At 28.8% G+C, this 23924-nt stretch overlaps 1 protein-coding gene across 1 annotated transcript in view; it reads right to left on the reverse strand.

Annotated features, from left to right (window-relative positions):
• The window catches only part of LOC142330093 (allatostatin-A receptor-like), a 613143-nt gene extending 597768 nt beyond the window's left edge, over nt 1-15375 (reverse strand). The window contains exon 1 of the mRNA XM_075375153.1: nt 14907-15375. Within this exon, the coding sequence (XP_075231268.1) occupies nt 14907-15364 (458 nt within the window). The 5' untranslated portion in view covers nt 15365-15375. The remainder of the gene's footprint in view (nt 1-14906) is intronic.
• Nucleotides 15376-23924: the final 8549 nt, after the last annotated feature.

Raw genomic sequence — 23924 nt, forward strand, 5'->3', positions numbered from 1 at the left:
AATTATTTTATGAAGTTGGTTTTTATTTTAGGAAAATACAAAAAAAAAAAAAAAAATTTTATCAAAAGTTACGTTTTTAAAGATTAAAGTATTAAAACCATTAAAACATTTTATCAGATATTATAAAAGAAAAACTAAATTGTTATTGAATAAATTTATTAATAAAAAAATTATTCCTAAAGGCGTCTGGCATTATACATACTAGTACATCTCGGGATTTTATAAAATCACAGAAAAAATTCTTTGAATCATTTGTGATGCACGTTAGGTGTGATGCTCACTTAACGTGCATCACAATTTTGGTACACAGAGATATGTACTCTTAAAAAGTATACGAAAACTATAAAACGAATCGGAAATTATAAATATATACACCTTATGCTCTTATTTTAACAATTACACAAACACAATAAATTTACACATAAAAATTAAGAAATAATAAGGTTATCTTTTCAATCGAAATATCAGTTACTCAACGCATTTATTTACTGTTTAATGAGCCGATTGTATATGTTATTTTTGAAAAGATAATACATTTAGAAAAAAATGAAAAATGAAAAAAATTGAAGTTGTTAGTTTATTGAATTGCCACTAGATTCGCAAATTAATTGATAAAATAATTTAATTATTCATTTTAAGTTATCTACTGTTTTTGTTTTTAAAAGTCGGTTACGCTATCCTTTAAATATATAAATTGTAAAAATAACAAACAGTAAAATTTATTTTTTTATTTTTTTTTATTTTTTAAACATTTATTTTTAATAAAAAGTATTCAGTTGTCTTTCCTTTATATTATACTAAAACTCCTGAATTTTTCTTCATAGTTGACATCTCAGAGATTTAGCCAATTTTTGGGATTAATTTTTTTGTAGTAGTTTTTTATGAAGGTATAATTTAGGGCAATGTTATTTTCGGACATGAAGACGTAGTTTTTCGAGAAAAAAGAAATTTAGTTTTAGAATTGATTAGATTTATAACTTAGATTTAGAATCTATTTAGATTTAGAATTGTATGAAGGAGACGCGATCATAAAAATGTTTTTGGCTGAATGTTTTTTTTTTTTTTGTTTGGGAGTGTTTTATGAGCAAACGCTTAAATAAATTTAGGTAAATTTGGCATAGCCTAGGAGTGAGAGCAACCGAAACGTTCCTTACAGGCGCATCGCAGGCTTGTTGTTAGCTAATGCAAAAATGTTTCAACAAATATTTATGAAAATAGTTCCAAAGACGATTGAAAAATGTTTAAAGCTATTTAAAGGGTATAAAAATTTTGTATATTTTGTCATTCTAAAGTTTATATTTTTAAATTTTCATTTTATTAGGACCACCTTTAAAATATTCTGTAATAAATTTCTTTGATTGAATTTTTTTAATAGATTTAATGCTGTGTATTTGGATAGAATAGTTACTAATATCTATTAAAATTTATTTAATGTTAACAATGTTACAGTAGTTTCTGTGTAGCTGATCATTTTGTCCTAATTTATTTGTATGTTTGTAATTAATGGTTAGTTGTATATTTATATTTTTTAATTATAGTTAATTATAATATTTACGAGTATAATTAAATATCCTATTTGTAAAATAGCAAGATATGTTTACTCTTTATTTTATCTTACATTAAATTATATCTTAATTGCGTATGATTTGCATAAACTGTAAATTTATGGGTCAAAATATATATGTATATTTATAAATTGGCTGCTCATTAAAATCCACTAACTCTATAATTCTACTTTAAAAAGTTTAAATTTATGCAATAAAAAAAAAACTTTTTCATTGAATGTACTTTTATTTACGGTACTTTATAAAAGATGAAAACACTTGTTGATCTGTTTAGAAAAAGTCAATGGCTAGGAATTTTTATTCTTTTTAGGATGTTTTTAATCAATATACTATATGGTTTTTGTGTGTTTGTTTTTTTAAACGTAAAAAAATTTATTTTATTCATTCCTAAATTATTTATTTATTTTTGTTATTCTTTATTTATATTTATATTAAGGCCTTATGCGAGTGTATTGTATATAAATTGTCATCAGACATAAAAAACAGGCATGCGTGTCCATTTCTCTGGATTATTAAATTAATACGTAGACGTAGAATAAAATTTCTTAAAAATGGTTTCTTTTACGGCAGGCTGTACACAGCAAACCAACCAAAGGTTACAAAATAAATAGAAGATATACTAACTTACCGAATAATGCAAATTTTACAATTTACTAAATAGCTAGAAGACAGAAATTGTGAGTTTTTATTTATTTCTTTTATTACTAATGAAAATAAATTACACGATAAACTTTTAGTAGAATACTAAAATTTGGATTAGTTTGTTACATTCCACACTTAAAGGGTATTATTAATGCTACATCGTAAGGAAAATTCAACGCCGGTTGGTTTTAACAGTGGGAAATACTGTAGGGTGTGTCATTGTATTATCATTTAAAATACAGGCTTATAGTATTTTAACTTAGAGATTTAACAATTAAAAAAAAAACATGTAAATTTCTTTCACGCGCACGCACACACACACACACACACACACACACACATACATACATATATATATATATATACAGGTGCCCGGGCTAAAGGTATCCAGAATTAATAGCGAATATTTCGAAAATTATTCGTCACGAAGTCTAAATATCTTCTTTTTTTCTGATTAGCTTCGGGAATCACGTAAGGTATTACTTCAGAGGATGATATGTATGAATGTAAATGAAATGTAGTTTTGTATGACCATTCCTGAGATGTGTGGTTAATTGAAACCCAACCACCAAAGAACACCAGTATTCACGATGTAATATTCAAATCCGTGTAAAAGTAATTGCCTTTATAGGACTTGAACCTTAGAAATCTCGACTTTGAAATCAGCTAATTTGCAATGATGACGAGTTCATCACTAGACCAACCCCGTGGGTGACAGAAAATATCTGAAAGATTTGTTTCTGCGAGTCGACTAAAATTCAAATTGTAATCGGTAATAGTCAGACAAGATGTGGGCCCCACAATAGTTCAGTGCGTGCTTTTTTTAACGGACTTTCAATGTGTTACGCGTGTTAAATATCGATCTTCCTACATTCACGTCTATTCGTCCGTGGGATATGAATTTAACAGAGACTGGAAACTTTGTTTCACAAACTAGAAATCATCTAAATGTTTCAGTTAGTGACATGACTGTGGATTGTGTACGCGAAATATTCGCTGCCAATTCTGTAAAGTCAATTAGACGGGCTAATTACGAACTGCAAATTACTCGTTCCACTGTTCACGATATTGTTCATAGGAGACTCCGTTTTCGAGCGGACAAGTTACAACTCCTTCATCACATTAAACCAAATGATCGCCGTCTAGGATATTAGTTTGCTTCAGAGGTAATGCATCATCTCGAAACCAATGCTAATTATCTTGATACATAGTTATTTAGTGATGAGGCAACATTTCATAGTCTACCAGACACAATTGTCGAATTTGTAGTACTGCAAACTTCCATGGAGTAATTGAAAATAAAAAGGACACACCGAAATTCAATGTCTTGTTAGGACTGCACAAAAATGGCGTCATCGGTCCGTTTATATTTTCATGGACACATATATCTCTACATACTTGAGAACTTTGCTTTTCCTCACATTCCTGCAGGCCTCAGCTTCCAACAAGGTGATCCACCTTCATCGACGTGTTCTCATATTCTTGAACAACACTTTCTCTGGATGTTGAATCAGAACTGCATGGCCACCTAGATCTCCAGATATCAGTCCTTTGGACTTTACTGATTGGGGATTTATGATTGTGTACTAAAGAAAATTTCGAGATTTTGATCATTTATGAGACAGGATTGTTAAAGTTGGTCTAACAACGTTGCAGATTCTCCTAAGTACCTGGAAAGAATTCAATTATCGTGTAGAGGTTGAGTTCAGCTACAAAAGGTTCAGACATTGAACTTGACTAACCTACATTAAAACTTGCGGGGTTTATTAAAAAAAATATATGTATTAAATAACATTAACTGGTTCTCTAAATATAAGATGTTACTTTTGGATAGATTTAGTTCAGAATATTCTGTAGGGTTTTTTCTATATTATATCTGTTTTTATTTAATATGTATAAGTCAAATTCGTTAACTCTTCATCAGGTTTATTTAATGTTACTTACAGACATTTTCCAGAATTAAATTCTCAACATATTTTGTTGAAAAATTTTATTTGTTTACTAACAATTTAAAGCTGTTGAACATGAAACCTAAAAAAATATATTACAATTTTTTTTTAATAGTAATTTTATTTTAAATTACGAAAGTACAACTCTAATACATCTTTTTGTTAATTTTTCATGTCAAAAACCATTCAAAGACATCAAAGTTCTCTTAAATTTAATTTTTAAAAATTCCAGTAGGGCTTCACTTTACAGAGTTATAGTTTGCGAAAAATTTCGCAAACTACAAACTCGAAAACGAAGTGTTTCCGGATCCATGTTTATATGTTTTTTTGTATATTTTCACATGCAAAACGTGTATTGCATTTATTTTTATTTCTTCACGAGACACTGCATATTATTTACCGAAGTGAGAAAACGCTTAAGATTAGTGCAATTCAAGCAGCGGGTAGTAATTGTAGTTCAACAATTTTTTATTACAGGACACATTTATGCTCAATCATAAGAAAACTACGCATCCAGAGCTATAAGGATCTTCTTAATGTTTCACATTTCAATTGGTTTTATATCTATAAACATTGTTTTTTGTTTTCTTTTTTTTACATAAAGTTTATTAATCTTCTTATTGAAGTATACCATTTCCTTGAGCTTCCTCAAAAAGTCATAATGAATTTTCAATATACAAAAATAGGCTTGTTTGATGCTCTTTAGTGAGAATCATGTGTATTTAGAAAATTAGGAATTTTAAATTATTATTCATTTGCTATGATTTTTGAATGTACAATCTTTGCTAAATAAAACTTTCACTTATTTTTAAAAAGATAGAAAAATATCCGCCTTATAAAACCGAAAATAACTGTTTTTATGCAACTCAGCCCAACATTTCGCCTTTCAAGAAAGATCTTCATAATCCTTTCGTTATCTTCTAAATAAATAACCAAAATCATTTAAAAAGATTTTCCTTTTACTTTAAATAAAATACAATTAAATGATTTTCTTTTACTGAAACAATATTCTTTTGTTAAGTATTTTAAAAAATGTGAGAAATAACAAGTTAGCTTTTTTTTTACCTCCGGGACCACCGTTAGGTATAATTTCAGAGGATGAGATCAATGACAATTTTTGTAGCGTGTAAAAATGCCATGCCTGACCGGAATTCGAATCCGGGACCTCGGGATGAAAGACCTAGATGCTAAAAATCGCGCGACGGTGGTCGGCGAGAAATAACAACTTGAAGTGGCCGATCACCGTGGTAGCATCTTAGCCTTTCGTCCAGAGATACCGAGTTCGAATCCCGGTCAGACATGCCATTTTTTCATACACAATAAATTTCCACCGGGCTAATGACCATAGCAGTTGATACCCGTTAAAATAAAAAAAATAAAAAACGTCTTTTTAATGTGTGCATAAATATGTGCTTCAAATAATTTTCTAAATTTTCTTGAACTCTGATTCATTTTGTAGATTTTTTATATTTAATATTTTCACATATTTACCTTAATATTATTCAAGGATTTTACATTTTAAATAATTAATATGATTTACACGGTCGTGTAAAAACTCGTTTTAGAAATTTAAAAAAAAATCGTGTTAACGCGACTAATATAATTCTTTCATCAGCAAGTGCTGTACTTTATTGTCTTTAAAGTAAATTGTTTCCACTACTGATAGGTTTCAGCTAACAGCTGGAAAGAGAGAAAATAAAATCATGTTACCAATGTTTTAAAAATAGGATTAGGAAGTTCTGTTGAACTCTTACTAGTAAACTTGGCCGATTCATCATACTCAAGTCCAGGATCTATTTCTTCTCGTTAAAGCTCTAATAATGCCCACAATTATTCAACATATAGTGATTGAAACAAACACATATAACAGTTATTGAATAGACCGATCTTTTCATTCAAATTTAAAACAATGGAAACCAACCGACATAGATGAACTGTATACATTTCTGAGTTTGATCATGCTTATGCCAAGAAATAAAAAAATTCAACAGACAGGCCATTATATTTCCCAATATTTTCCAAAACGATGGCTAGAGACAGATATTTGAACATTATCACTATGATTAATTTTATCAATAACAAAGATCAATCACCTGGATTCCAACTTTTCAAAATTCAAGAATATAAAATTAATTGAAAAAATATTTCTGAAACATATTTTTACCATTTTCAAAATAGGTTTTAGCTTTGTTCATAGGATGAATTAATTTTGTTTATGTTTCTAATAAAAAATTTGTTTTAAAATTTGTTTACATAAAAAAGTTTAAAATTTTAAACGAATTAATATAATATTCATTCCTAATGATTTTGAAGTGATAAATCATACAGAGAATGATTACATAAAGATGAGTAATTTTAATTAAATAACTGATCTAGGATTTACAGTATGTTAGTCTGAAAAGATAAATCGCATGGTTTTTTTTCATTCTGTAATTAATTGTGTATTTTTCATATTGCTCTGATGAAGGTTTTGTTATGGCTTCCCTTGGACCATCCAGATAAATTTTAGAGAAGTGTCTTTTGTTTATCCATGACATTACTTATGAATTCATTTTTGACGTGATCTATACAATATATTATCTTCAAATCAAAATAATAAATGTATTTATTTGTTCTTTTACATTCTCTGGACTTGATTTTATAATAGCAGCCACAAGTGTTATTTGAAATAGAACAAGTAATTTTTCCTGTAACAGATGTATACTATATTTTTAACCAGTCACTTTAAATGACAATAAAATTGTCAATTGTAGTACTGAATATCATATGTATTTTAATGAACTTGGCTACTGTTATGTAGCAATTGGCTAAGTAGAGAATGCCACGGAAGATATTTTCACTCATCAGATGCCCACGAAGATAAAGGATTGATATTAACTCCAGAATTTTTATTTAAGTTTCAGAAGTGCCACTTTTGCTCGTGTTAGGTAGCCTACTACTGTTTTAGTTATAGTACGTGACAGTACAAAATACTTAATACTTACGTCCAGTTTTGCTACTCAATCGCAGTTCATGATTATCTCTCTTGGACAAACAAAACATTTCGCTAGATGATTCCTCCTACATCTTCTTGGTAAAAAAAAAATCATTATATATATGTATATATATATATATATATATATATATATATATATATATATAGAGAGAGAGAGAGAGAGAGAGAGAGAGAGAGAGAAACACTAAGGTGGTCTGTAAGTTGATTTATTGAATTGAAGGGTTTCTTTAAAATAAATTTATTATAATTATTCATAAAAACCGTAATTATAAAAATATAATGTATATTTGAGATGTTTAACAAATTTTTTCGACTAAAGTTAATATTACCGAATGATGGTGATGTAAAATAATTGTTTTTTTCATGAGTAATATTTTTAACACTTTTTTTACAAAATGTTAATTGAATTAATTTTAATTTGGTTATTTGAAAGATTTTATCTGAAATTTAGAATTTGTATTGCTACCCAAAAGAGTATTTCCATTATAAATCTACAACATCCATGTATATTTAGAAAATTTTTTAATAATTTTAATTTTAAAAAAAAATCAGTAATGACAAAATTTATAAAAAATATTGATTTTATGTGAAAAGTTTATTAAATACATATTGATTAACAGACAGTTAGTTGTATGATGATGATAACAATAATAATTTTTTTTTTTGTGGAGGGAGGTGGAAATGCATTTACGCACGGGGGGTTGGGCTCCCGCTGATAGTATTATCCAGTCACTATCAGCATACTACCGACTAAAACCACCCCCCTTTCTACCAGGACTCGACCCGGAACCGTTTAACACATTACTTCCAGTTATGTCCTCCTATACTAGCCTGATTAGGTGCTATCTAATTTTCAGGACTATCCAGGTCAACCTTTTTGGCCCTGAGAATGTTGCCGACGAATCCGGCTACACTTTCCCAGCTGTTCAGGTCACGGAGCATCATCGCAATCACGTTGTGGGAGCTCAGTGCTCCGATATCCGCCTCTAGTGTCCCCCGATCTGACGCCCACCGAGTACATTTTAAAAAGTTGTGCTCAGCGTCGTCCCGTACACCGGGGCAATAGAGGCAGTCGGGGGACAATGCTTTCCCTATGACATGGAGGTAAGCGCGGAAGTACCCGTGACCCGTTAAAAATTGGGTCATGTAGTACTCCACCTCTCCATGCTGTCGCTCCGTCCACGGTCTTACCAGAGGGAAAAGCCTTGCAGTCCATCGTTCTCTGGTCTCGTGGTCCCAGGTCTCTTTCCATGCGAGGAACGTGCAAGTGCGTTCCTCGTTGGCAATGGTCTCCCGGCCTTCGCCTGCCCATCACCTCCTGTACATCACCTGGCGCTCCCTTGCCAAAATAGCAATGGGTATGACGCCGGCGACCACAAGTACTGCAGTCTCAGAGACCGTCCGATACGCGGAAGCGACTCGCAAGGCTGCGGTGCGTTGCACCTGCGCGGTTTCTTGCAACCCTTAATGCCTGGGCCCACACTTCCGACCCGTATAACAGGATGGAATGCACCGTGGACATCAGCAATCGCCGTCTGCTGGCCTTCAGTTCGCCGACATTCTCCATGAGCCAGCTGAGAGCAGCTACGGCTCTCGCAGCTTTGTCAGCGGCTCTCCGAAGCTGGTTAGCAAAGCTGAGTTTCCGGTCAATCATCATACCGAGGTACTTTGCGGTCGGCTTGGTCTCGACAACCTCTACCCGACCCGCAGGGAGAGAATAATAATAATAAAATTAATTACAGAACTATTTATTGAAAAAAATAATTCATCATTGGATAATTTATTCAATCAAAAATTTCATTGAAAATATAAAATGTTTAAATAATAAATGTAAAACATTTCAATAATTTCTTCGTGATTGGAGGTAAAACTTGGGTGCGGCAATGAACTAAATCTACGTTCAACGTGACTACTCTAAAATGAATCTTATATGCTAAAAAAATTGAGATAAAAACCTATTTCCATTCCGTCTGGCCGTTCTTTTGGAATATTCGGGCTGATTTTTTTTAATCTGCTCATAATTACCAACAGATATTTCATCAAAGCATCGTCGGATTCCAAAACTTAAGTCTCCTCGGGGAATCTCTCAAAAAATTCTCATTTATTACATAATTGATGAACTTTCCGTACTTACTATAAAAATCACTTTGAAGGTCTGTCGATGCTTGATGACATATCCGCGGGCCTTTTTAAGCAGAATTTACAAAAATTCCCTTTCAGCACCCCGGAAGTGGGAGGTAGATTTCACCGGTACTAAGTAGGGAATAAAAGCGGTCAATCGTGGCGCGAGTGGTAGCGTCTCGGCCTTTCACCCAGAGTTCCCAGGTTCGAATCCCGGTCAGGTATGGCATTTTCGCACACGCTACAAATAATTCGTCTCATCCTCAGAAGCAATACTTATCTGGGGACCCGGAGGTTAAACAAAAAGAAAAGTGGGTAATAAAAAAGATTTCTATCTTAAACTTAAGAAAAACTTCAAATTTACTCAATACGACAATGGTTGCATGTGAAAAAAGTTTCTCGTGCTTACCATACGACATCCATCTTCTTCCAATACCATCAACGTTTGGCATACCATCTTTTTACAATTCCAGCAATATTTTGGTCATCCCTTACCTTAATGATTAGTCATATCAAAGATTGTTTCAGACAAAAGTTTTAGGTAATGTATACAGGACTAACAACCAGTTTAAACGGGTTCGATACTGTGCTTAGTAAGGGATGTATGATTTTTTCTCTTCGAGACTCCCTTTTTTCCACCCCCTAGGTCAACGGTTGGTGATATCAAAAAGCTTTACTCAAATAAGTTTTAGGCCCTTATCCAAAGAACAGTAGGAATTTTAAATGAATTCGATTTTTTATTTAACAAAAAACTTATAGCGATATTTTGTATTTTCGGAAAAGCACTCCCATGGTCCGATTTTGGCCGTTAATAAACTCGACCGAGATTTTGGGAAGAGTTATTTTTAAGGAACAATTTAAAAATGATTGGCACAAAATTACGGGAGTTATTATGTCCACAAGAAAGTGAAAAAAATATATATATATAAGTATATATAAACGCTGACGGTGGTTTTGGAGTCTGGGGGATGTGAAATGCGAAGATATGTCAAAATTTTTCGGAAGTCGAATCATGGTACCCATTACAATAGGTAGCTTTCTTATGAAATCTATATAAAAAAAATTAGCCCGATCCGTGCAGTAGAACATCTGGACGGACTGGAAATAGGGTTTGAGCATGCATTTTACCTGTGGTAGGACAGGACATGCCTAACCGGGTTTCGAACCCGGGAACTCTGGGTGAAAGGCCGAGACGCTACCACTCGCGCCACGAGTGACCGCCTTTATTCCCTACTTAGCACCAATGAAATCTACCTCCAACTTCCGGCGTGCTGAAGGGAATTTTTTTAAATTCTGCTTAAATGGCCCGCGGATATGTCATCAAGCATCGACAGACCTTCAAAGTGATTTTTTTAGTAATAAAAGCAATGAAGTAAGGGGTAAGAAAATGGAATTTTTAGCTGATATTTTTTAATATATAATATTACTTTGTAATAATAACGCTATGGAGCAGCAATAGACCACTAGTAGGACGTTGAAAAGATTTAAAAACGTGAAATTCTCATAATAACGGTGATTCAGTTTTAATTCTCAAACCCGGGATTCAGTTTTAATTTTGTATTTATAACATAGTAACCCTAGATACTGTTAAATGAATTACTTAAGTAGTATTCGATATCATTAATAATAATAAATAAAAATTATTAATTTAAAAATTGTATAATTATGTTGATATTTTATTAGATATTAATTAGTATACTGTGTAATAAAGTAACCTATTAGTCAATTTAATCAAACCCCCTTTTTTTTCTCCTTTATTAATTTTGTCCTACCCCGCCAGAGCCGGACCCGCACTTAAGCATTAACACAGATCTGTTGGAGTGAGGGGGGTACCATTGCCTCAAATCACCTGGGCCTGGCTATGCTGTTCTATGCTGGCTATGCTTTTTATTAATATGCCAATTACAAAATTATACAATTATTTCAGTAAATATTATATATTAAAAGAAATAATGTTTCAGAAATAAAGTCCAGCACAAAGTGTTATAAATTATTTTATACACAGACATTATTTAATTTATATTTATTTTACTATACTTATTTTCTACGAACATTACGTCTTTCATTCAAACATTTTAATTTTTTAAACAAAATACAAATTTTATCACCTGTTTTTGTAATCAGCAGCAGGAAAATACAAAAAAAAAACAATTAAATTCAATCACAGTAATTATTTTATGGCTAACTTTATTATTATAATATGACGTAACAAAAAATGAAAATTTTATTTAAAAAATAAGTAGAATAATGTAACTTAATTTTTTATTTAATGCGAATTTTACGATTTTTTTATACCTAATTATTTCCGAAAAATGTTTATTAAGAAGACCAAAAATCGTTTATGAATATAAAATTCCAAACTCAGACATTAAAAAATTGTAATTAGACCTATAATATCATATAGTAGCGAAACAAACTAAACTAAAATCCAACGTTTCCTACTCAGCAGAGATGCAAAGAATAGAAAGAAGAATTCTAAGAACATGCATAAATAAAAGAAAACTGACTGATGGGAGAGAGTGGAGACTCATACCAAACCAAGGGGTACATAAAGACGTAGAACCACCTCTAGACTACTTTAGAAAGAAAAGAATTTCCTTCTTTCGACACATAATAAGAACAGAACCGATCAGGAAACTGGTTGAGAAATACTGGAAACTGTCTAAAACACCGACCTGGATAACCGAAATTAAACAAGATATGCAAGAAATAGAAATCGCAGTAATAGATTTACGAAACAAAACTGACAATAGCAAAATATTAAAAGAAGCAAACTACAGATTTAAAATTAAAGAAAAGAAAACAACAACAAGGGTTGTTCAGAAGAACTCAAAAAAGCAAGATCTGATAGAATGAAGAACTATTGGGAAGCAATCAAGAATAAAAATAAAAAGACAAACCAGAGTTGACTAAAGTGGTGTCCACTGTGACCTTAAAATCCTCAAAAAAAAAAAAATGATGTAACAAAAAATGAAAATTTGCTAATTTTATGACGTTTTTCAACCTAATTATTTTCCAAAAAATATTTATTAATAAAACTATGAAGACTTTCTTTAAATTTAGACCTAATTAAAATACTAAACTTTTTAAATTTTTTTTTAAGGATATGAATAATTTTTATTTATAAAAATAAAACTAAAAGAAATTTATATTTCTTTATAAGGATATATCGGGAGAATTATTATAAATATTTTTCAATGAGTTTCCGATTTTTAAATACATATATTTTCTTTTTATGTATTTCGTTAGATGTTAATTTACTTCTCGATCAACTACTTTGTTTTTATATTTACATAGATGAAAATATATTTTGGTAAAGTATTAATAATCTAGTTTTCGCAATCAAATGATAAGGAGTTTCCTTCTAAACTGAAATATTAAACAATAGCATTACTTTTGTGACAAGCAGCACATACACTAAGTAATTGCGAACAACATTTAACAACTTTGTTATAATAATAGAACAAGAAAATGCAAATAAGATATTACAAATATTTGATAAACTTATCCAATTTTTATATGATGACGATAATAATAATAAAATTTCATTTATTGCTACAATATTTTATTTATTAACAATCTATGCAATAACATTTAAAAATAAAACTACTTTAATTATTTTTGTTCATTCCATAAATTTATATTTTGATTTGCATAGAATTTTTTTCGATTAATTAAGTATATAACAATTTTATTTAAGAATTAAGCTTCCTAAGGATATTTTATAAATGGGTGGGTGAGTATAGCCTATTTATATTTCACGAACGTAATCAATTTAACTAAGAATAAGAAGTTCAAGAGTATAGATAGATTTTTATTTGAAAAATATTTGTTATTTTTATTTCTTTTAATAAGTAACTATACATATATTTTTTCTTTCAATTCACAGAATTTATTTTTTTAATTATTATTAAAATTAATACAATTAATTTTAATATTATTAATTATTAATATTATAATTAATATTATTAATTATAATATTAATTATTATGTAAATTAATACATTTACATGAACTAAAACTACTTAATCTGTTATTATTAAGTTAGGTAGAGTGCATTATTATTATTTTATTGCAATTTTTTTTTTTACGTCGCATCTTTATTTCCCCGCCCCAGGAAGCCGGACACTCAATCAAACATAAAGTCAGCTCAGAGGGTGCAAATTTTGTTTATTGCAAATATTGTTTCAACGTAATGATATAAATATTATATGCTTATCAGTGCTATCAGGTACACCAATAATATTTGTTGGTATATAATTCTCGTTAAATTAATTTTCGGTACACTTTTTTATCTTTTTCATGTCTTATTATGTTCATTTTTCGTTTGTTTTCTAATGTATTGTTTTTTCATCTTTTTTAAGTTTTTGTTAAAATAAAATAGGATGGTAATCTTTAAAAGGTTTTTTTCTACTACTAAAAAATATGCATATTTAAAAAACATATTATATTGAAGTGTTATGATGATTAAAAATTAAGATGGAAATCTTATAACTTAATTTTAATTGAATTGGTTGAGTTTTATACAGATTTGAATAATAGATGATGGATACCGGTGTCCTTTGGCGGTAGGGTTTCAATTAACCGCACATCATCCTCTGAAGTAATACCTTATGGTGGTTCCGGAGGCTACAGAAAAAAATAAAATTCGTTTGAGTGTATTTTAAACAATATGTAAACAATTTTATATTGTTTTGTTTTATACATTGTATTTACCCTTACTACTGTAAATTTATAGATTTTTTTTTTAGTGGGAATAAATAAATTTTAAAAAATTCACTGAAAATAATATAGGTAAAATAATTATTTCATACACGGAAAGCAATTTAAAATGTTAAATAATTAACTGAAATATAAATTACTTGGAATTAAGAAATTAGTTTAAATATTAAATTACGTAAAAATTATACGTTAAGTATTCAATAAAATTTATTAATAATAAATTCATAAAAAAAAATTATTCCATAATTTATAAAATCTAAAATATTAATGAAAATTGTACAAAAAAAACTTTTTTCAAGTTTTAATTTATATTTTACTTCATAATTTCTTTTAATTACCAATATTTCTATTAAATTTATAAATGTAACAAAAATAAAATTTACGTAGCATTATATTACAAAATGAGCATTTATATTTTTAATATGAACCCTAATATTTTATAATTTTTTTTTTACATTTGGAATAGGGCACGTTGTTTAAATTAAATTCCAATATACATGTATATTTTTTAAGTTTAATATAAAATTGTAATAATAAACTGAGTTTATCGTGTAAATTTTACACTAAGAGTTATATGTCTAAAAGAAAAAAATAGAAAATGAGAAATAAAATTATAAATATTATTTTCGCGTTTTCCTTTACTTTCATTGTTATAAAAATATAATTAAGCAGTTTATTTAGTTCATTAAAATTTTCTTTTACTTTTTCAGTTCTTTTATACGTGAGATTAAATGTTAAGTATAGTTGAAGAAATTTTGTTAAAAATAAAAAACTAATAATTTTTTTTTGTAATCTGTACGCATTTTGTAATTGTAATAATTATAAATAATTTGAATTATATATATATAAATATTATACATTACACTAATTTTAACAAAACATACAACAATAAATAAATAGTAAATTTAAGGACCTGTCAAGTGACATGAGGACTAACGTGTAGACACTGGCATACGCTGTCACACAAATAAGATATTGGACAGTTTTACACCAAAAGTCACCAAACGGCCAATAAGGAAGTATATAATCGGTCGCCGTAAACGGTACACAAAATACGATGAATAATAAATCAGCCACTGCCAAATTGATAATTAATAAATTAGTAGTCGATCTCATTTGTTGATTTGCAGCGACCACAACTACTACTAATAAATTACCAAATAGTCCGATAATTACAATTATACCAAATAATAATGGTACGACTACTGATACGATCTGTTCTAAAACTTTATACTCGGGTTCGTTTTCATCATTATTATAATTTGTTGAATTTTGACAAAAAGCTACTTCAGTCATATTTGTAAGATTAACACAATTATTATACATAATGTTCGGGATACCGACACCCAATATGCCTGTCGGACCCGTCATTTCACTGCCACCAGTAGATACACCGACTGGTTCGGCCGACATACACGCGCATACTGTCTCGAGCTCCCAAGCCACCTTCTCATACAGTCATACCAACATCGTGTTTCTATGACATAAATATCCCTACTTTAACAACACCTACATAACTTATACTAAAAATTCATTCATAAATAGAATAAAATTAAATATATATTTTCGATATACTTGCACGCAAATCTGTAAATAGTTTTATAAAAATAATAAGTGGTATGAAAATAGATCAGTTGACATTAAAAAATAATCTAAAAATAATACCTATTAAATTTTCAAGTTTTATTAATTATTATTTTAAATAAGCGTAGTTTAAAAGTTTTAAACTTAGTATACGACATTTGATCTATAAAAAAAATGAATCAATATTTTTAAAAACTTACCCTGTTCCTGGAAGCGTTTTTATTCAAATTAAATTTGATTTAATAATTAGATAACATCGACATCCTAATTTAACATGAACAAAAAAAAATCTGATGTGGACACCACATACATGCCTTATACACCTATTAGTTTTCATATACACATTTTTTTTTAAATGAGAAGTACATAAAATTTAATCATTAATAATTTCCGATATTTTTTTATTGTTATTATTGAATTATTATCATAATTTCTTTATTAAATAGTTGGTTAATAATTATTAATATATTTATATTAAAAAAAAAGTTAAAAAAGGAAGATAAAGTCGGATTTGAACCGATGTACCTTCCCCTTGTAAGATCCAAATATTTCATTAATAAAAATTTTATTTGGCTATAACTCTAGAACTAATGAAAATAAGTACTACTTATGGTATATCGTTGAAAATCTCTCAACGAGGGCTTATTACTGCAGTTAAGAAAAAGTCAAAAATCCAGATTTATTAGATTTTGGGCTCTTTTGGACACCTTTGGTCCGGTCGATTGCAATCAAAACGGAAAATGCACAACTAGATGTTACAACAGTTCTAAATCCAAAATTTCAACATCCTACGGCTAATCGTTTTTGAGTTATGCGAGATACGTACATACATATGTAAAGACGTCACGCCGAAACTAGTCAAAATGGATTCAGGGATGTTCAAAATGGATATTTCCGTTGAAATCTGAAAACCGAAATTTTTCACGATCACAATATTTCGTTGAAAGAAGTAAAAAGTTAAGATACGTTAAAATTTTTCTACATCAGCATCACACATTTAAGATTTCATCTACTAGCAATCTTTCAGATTTACAGTTAGTTCTTCATATTTAGAAAAATAGTAATGGATTTTAGGTAAGAAGATTTATTAAAATACAAGGACTGGAATGAGTGGGTTTGTATGTCTATTTATCTATGTTGTTTTAATGTAAGCCTTCTTACGTAGGTCTAGACGTTTATACGTATATACGTGTGTATGTCTATACGTACGAAACTATATGTATGTCTCTTCGAAACTAGTCAAAATGGATTTAGGAATGTTGAAAATGAATATTTCCGTTAAAATCTGAAAAGCGAAATTTTTCACCATCAGAATACTTCCTTTACTTTATACAAGGACGTAAAAATATTAAAAATCATTTTAGTTAACATTGTGTTTGTAAAAACATTTTAAGTGTTGACTGACATCAAAAAGAAAACAGAAAGATCCTAGTAAACCTGACATAATGTAAAAGTCACTCCTAAAACTAGAATAGCCATTATCAAAATAATAAACCATCTAAGCTAAACTTAACAACAACAAAAATTGTATATGATTTTTTTCCCCATTTTCTTCTTTAATGAGTCAAATATATCGTTAAAAATCGGCATATTTTAAAAAAATGTAGGAAAGGTTCAGATCAACATGTGACACTTGTATTTTTTCTTCATAGGGTTATTTTGGGGTGGTTTCAAGGCGAAAAATACTTTCGTACTATCATTGCCCAGATACGATGTATTTCTTCTACACAATAAATGTTAAAAACTGGAAAATGTTATAAATCAAAAACTTAGAAATACTAAAATATATTATCACAGTAAAAAACATATAATGTATGCTAAAAGCAAAATAAAAACTCAAAGATATATATCACATTATATATTTCAAAACAATAAATTTGCCATCTGAATCACAGCAAATGGCATGAATATTTGGAACAGACTACAGTAATTTATACATTTGAGTATAAACGGACGGCCCTAAGAAATCGTAAAATAGAAGATAGCAGTATTTCATTATCCTCTGGCTGGCTGCATTATTAACATCATTACTCTCAGAGAATCTCTCTTATTGTTCCCTCTTGTATCATAGGTGCTTACAGCAAACAAAAAGATTTGGATAAATAGCTGGAAATAAAAAGATTAAAACATTACGTATTCCTCTAAATTTCCTGTACTTTTTAGATCATATTTCACAAAAAGATAAATTATTACTTACAGTTTCCTTTAAATTATGATAAACTTTAATTTAATATATTTAATTCATTATTTGTATATAATTTTATACTCGATCTATCTTTTTACAAGAGTTAAGTGTCCAGTATCGATATACTTGTTATATTTATTTTATTAATTACTTTCGGTGATATAGTCCAGTCCCTTAAATGTTGACACTTCTTTATACTTCAAAGAGAAAACTACATCGATTATCGTTATCCTTGTTACTAGTGCAGAAATCTCATAATTCTTGTTTATATCACGTAATGTAATGTCGAAATATACACCAGTGGGTGGATCACTCTTCATAAAAAATATATTTTTAGTATTTACACTTCTAGATACACTATACAAAAAAAAAAAACTGAGAAAGTATTGCATGACTTTCCCGGCTACACCAGTCAAATTATGATCAACAAAGTAAGATTTAAGTGACAAAATTCCCAAATTTCAAATATTTTTTTTTTATTTTTTTTATTTTAGAGGCTTCTTTTCTCTTTGGGAAAATTGAGGAAAGATTTATTTTCAAAGGAGTGATGCTTAACAAAAATAAATTAATTTAAAAAAGAATTGTTTAAAAATATTGAAAAATTTTAATGAAAACTTGCTTCTCATTTTGTATCCGGAATATAATACAGGTTCCCAGAGCTGCTTTAATTTAAATAGTCCTTTCAGTGATAAACAAACATATAAAAAAAATTACATAATAAAAATTAAACAGTTAGATACAGAAATAAAGAAAAACAAAAATAAACGAATAGTACTTTTTAGAGGTCGGGAATAAATTATAAGAAAACGTTTTCTAAAAATATTCATATGTAGGTCAAGATTAACATATTTTCTTAAGTAAAGTTTTCTCTAAATCTAACACTCCCTTCAATAAAGGCTACTAAAACATCAAAAAGAACTTTTCTGCATTTTAGGTCCGGTTTTATCATTTTTAAAAATTGTAGGCTTTTTTGATAGCTAGATATGGGAAGTAAAAATTTAAAAAAAGAACTTTTTGAAGAATATTTGAACCGAAGGGAGATATATCTAAAGAACAAACATACGTTTCAGTTTTAATAAATAAGGGTACATTTTAAGAAAACAGTTTTTTATAAAAATAAAGTGTCCACTTACCAACAGTTGTGAATATTGACTATCCAAATGCTTTCGGATTATTCCTCCGTCATTAGGAATTACTGATTAATTATGAATTCTATAATTGTGCATATAAATTTTTATAAATGGTAATTAAAATGAAGATAAAATTTAAAAATTACGTTCATAACAGTTGATTGTCAATGGTTGAAATAAGTTAACGTTAAAAAAAAACTGTTTTGTCAGTAAGATGTTTTAGAACTATTAAGAAAATTGAACCAAAACAGTTTTTTTTTTTAATTACCTTTATATGTAATTTTCCAAAGTAAAGTTTTCCTAAAGTGCCTTTGAAGAAAAACTAATTTCAGTTTTTCCACAATATCCCTCTGAAAGAATAAAAAAAAATTAATATCATTGTCTCATATATAGAAATATTTGTGATAAATTTCAAGAAAATCTATTACTCGATCTTGTGATATAAAGCCAAAAATAGTACAACACACATACGTATATACGTACGCATATACATTTTTGTCCATTTGAACAAGTCGGACCCTAATCCATAAAGATTTTCATAAAACCCGAAACCCAATTTTTATACGACTACCATAATTTCCTCTTTATTATAGCATATTCTCTGCGAAACTAAAAATTAAGCTGATAAAAATCAAACCGGCAACCTATTTATTAGAAAGTTTTTTTTTAATATTTATACTTTCAGCTTACATTTTTCCTTTTTCAAAAAACGCGTTTAGAAATTCTAATAGGTGTTCTACCTATCCAGAAAGGACAAGTTATGTTATTTATACGTTAAAAATTAATTTTCGAAGTAACATTTCAGACAGAGCATGATTTAAACCAAATCTCTAATAATTTTGTGTGATTTGACTCAGACCTTTTTCTCTGAGTTTATATTACGTCACAAACTATAGCAACAAACCACTAACAACTGATGAATTATAAGCAAATATTTGATACGTTATTCGTGAAATTCAAGCTGATTTGTGTGAAAGAGTCGTGTGCAAAATTTTGTTGCCGTGGAGACCATATGAATGATATTGTTGTTCGAACGTACTGTAATGTTATGAGCATTAAAATAAAAAAAAAGTTTGGTTAATATTCTCGTATTTTCTGTTTTATTGGAATTTCATTTTTTGCGCTGAAAATGAATATGAGTTGGAGGTAATACAAATAGTTTATACTGCTGTTTGTTCAATTTATGAATGTTTTGAAATATGTATGAATATCTTTTTACACAGGTACACTTCTATTACTTCTTAAAAGTTTTAACTTTGACAGTAGTAAATGTATTTATTTTTTTCAGAATGTTCCTGTTTTCAAAAATTTAAGTCAGGAAATTATTTTAAATAAGGTAACTCCTAAAAAATTTATTTTTAGATATTTTATTATATTTTTAATGTATTAGCATGTATAAATAATATAAAAATTTATGAACTATATTTTAGAAAAAAGTCATAAATTGGATACATGGTACTTTTAATAGTTGAAACAATGGTGTTAGACACAATATAACACGGTCTCATCATCTAATCTATTTTTGCTACATTTTTCCTTCATTTGATTGTAACGTTAACAGTATAATATTGCATTCAGACTAACGACAAAGATTCTTCTATATATATGTATATATATATAAACATGTAAATTCATTTTTCAGATGAAAATTAAATTAAAATCTATTGTAATGTAAGATACAGAATTAAAAGTCATATAACGTACTCGTATTTCTTAGAAACTAATAATTTTCGATTTCTAGTCATCATGCTCACAAACCCATCGGAGCTTAAAATACAAGGGAGTTTAAATTAATATGTTATTACATTTTCCTTATTTTTGATAAAGGTTGCAACATGAAAAATTTAATTTTCAATTAATGGTAAATAAATTTTCAAAGAAAATTGAATTAAAATTAATGACCATGTAGATTAGTCTGTCAATAAAATTCTGTTTTCACATTTTTTACTTCGTTAAAACAAAAATTCTACAAATTCCTCTAAAGTGACAATTAATAAATGGAAAGAAAAAATAGAAAGAGTAAAAAGATATTAAAATTAATAATTAGAAGCCAGGAAATTTGATTCTAAATTATATATTTAAATGCGACACAATTTTTCTTAAGGAAATAAAAAGGTAAAAATCATTAGAAGTATCGATCGAGCTAATATATTTAAATGATACACATATGTAAACGTAGCCATTCTTATCTAAGTATGTGAAGGTGGATGAAATATGAAAACCGGTTTTCCCTAATAAGGTCCATATTTCTCGCTAAAGATTATTGAACAGCTACTGATCAGTAAAACGTCCTGCCGTAGGATCAGAAATAGAGCCGCTCCAATCGCATCATGGATCCAGTAAAAATCTAGTCAAAATTCACCGGTAAGGAAAAGATTGAATATGATAAGTGAATAGGAAGTAATTTAATTACAAATGGATTTTGTTTTTTGGCGAAAAACGCTTTCGCGTTATCATTGCCCGGGTCAAAATAATAACAAGAGGATCCTTCTCGCATATTAAAATATTATAAAAATAAGGTTAAAACTATGATGAGAACTATAGGAATAAAATTGAAATAGTAGAAGAAACGCAACAATTAGGATAATATATGTAACGTGAATAACAAAATAATATCAATAATATGCGAAATAATATCAATATCAAGATAATATCAAAACAATTGCTATGTATTCTTAAACGTAAGAATTGTGACCTTCTTACTGATATGACGGATAACGTCGACTTTATTTTACCTCTTGGACGATCAGTTGTTATATTTATTTTATTAAAATTATTTAAGTATGAAGTAAATATTTATAATATATACTACCAGATCCGAGAATGCTTCGCTATTGCTGCTAGATTTGAGTGAATATATATAAGATTAAATGAACACATTGAAAGTATGATAAAACATTAAAAAACTGAACATTAGGTTATTTCACAAAATTTTACTTTTCAATTTATCTCTTTTCCCCCTTTTTTTTATTTGTTTTATTTTTCCCTTATCCCCTTTTAACTTTCTTTTGCTTCCTTTCCTTTCTTTAACTTTTCCTTTACCCTTTTCCCCTTTTTTCTTTCTTCCCTTCATCCCTTTTATCCCGCGCGTAAATCGATCCAGTAGTATTTTTTAATCTATAGCGGACACGCAAATATTTCCTTTTATATACATAAAAGAAGAAAATCTAATTGAATACATAAGCTAATGAAATATCCCCTACAAGAGATAGAAAGGACTATAGCATCTTATAAGAATATTTTCTCTTATAGCTCCCTATTATTTTTATGACATCGTATAAGAATATTTTTCTCTGAAATAAAACAATCTTAGACTATAAAAATATGAATAGTTACTGTTTATTTTTTTATATGTACTATCTCCATCTATTAACTTGCACATATACCACTTTAAAATACTAATCTAATTAATCAGTTTGTATTCTCAACATTAATTTGTGGTTATAATAGGAACTTTCTAAACTACATTTCAGTATAAACTGCAACATTAGTTGAAACCACCAAACTTGTTACGATGATTTTTATTAAATTATCTCTAGTGTAACCAAACTTAGTCGTATGTGTATACATCGGAAACTCTAGACAAGTACAATTGTAACACAATGTAAGTACACCATATGAAAGTAACAAGGAAGATAACTTTGTTAAAATATAACTTTTGTTGGATACATAGCTTTTTGTCTATTCATTTAATTGTAAGCGCAAGAAATGTACGTATGAATATGATAAGATTATAAAAAAATTGTGTAAACAATGCAATTATGTATATATACGAGCAGTATAGTTAACTTTTTTTTTAAATTTTGTCTGAAGCTGATATATATATATATAAATATCGGATGTAATAATGTATAAAACCACCCGTCCACTTCTTATGAAAAGTGATTTTTATGAAAAACGCAAAAAGGTCTGAAAAACGCAAAAAGGTCTGATCACCAAGTCGGGAACGCTCTACCTTTCTGTCATATTGCTAACTTGCGGTTTCGACCGTAAATAAGCTAACTAGACCGGAAGGTCATTTTTTTAAATGGGTGCACACCGCGAATTTATTTTCACCGCGAATTTGGAATATAGGGATAAATATACGTAAGTTTTGTACGAAACATTTGTCCATAAAGTGCCATCTTTAGCATACGTAGGTCATTTAGTACAAAAAACTTATTTTTACAAACCAAGTTTTAACAGCTCCAGCCCTACTGTTTTCCTTTTTATCCCCAAAACATAAATGGTTTATATTAATAAACTGTGCTTTGATTTTACATCAGTTGAAATTTTGTGAAAATATTTAGCTCAAACAGCCCTTTTTAAATCATCTAAATTACTGCTATTTTCTTTTGTAGCATTACCATAATAATCTTTTTATTGGTCAAACACTGTATCGGTAATCCGTCCCTTATATTTTATTGCTTTACCTTCTTCCAACTTCTGATCACCTAGCTATTTTTTAGTGTTACGCAGTCTTGTACCCATTCTCTTTTCAACATGATTGATGCATTCTAGTTTTGCTTGATAACGTGCGTGATAACCAGAAAAATATTAACTTAATTGAAGTTATGGCAAAAAAATAATACGCTGTGATGTAATTTAAAAAAATTTTTTTGATGCAATTTAAAAAATGCTTTCATCTGCTGAATACTATTCTCTAACACACACACACACACACACACACACACACACACACACACACACACACACACACACACACACACACACACACACACACACACACACACACACACACACACACATATATATATATATATATATATATATATATATAACTTTTTGAAATTAATCTTTTTTTAATTAATAATCCTGTCGGAGAACAGATATAGTAACTGACAGGTTAAAAGAGTAAAATACGACATAGAGTGTTTATATATTTTTAATAAATATTTAAAAAATTTATATACAAAGAATTGATAGTATTTTTATAGAGCTTTCAAGGCAAAATGATAATTTTCGTTTGACGTTTTTCCATTAAATGCATTAAAAAGCTTACTAGAGGTATGAGAAGTATGGCAACATACTT

Source organism: Lycorma delicatula, chromosome 9 (genome assembly GCF_047948215.1).
Source record: "Lycorma delicatula isolate Av1 chromosome 9, ASM4794821v1, whole genome shotgun sequence".
NCBI classification, from domain to species: Eukaryota; Metazoa; Arthropoda; class Insecta; order Hemiptera; family Fulgoridae; genus Lycorma; species Lycorma delicatula.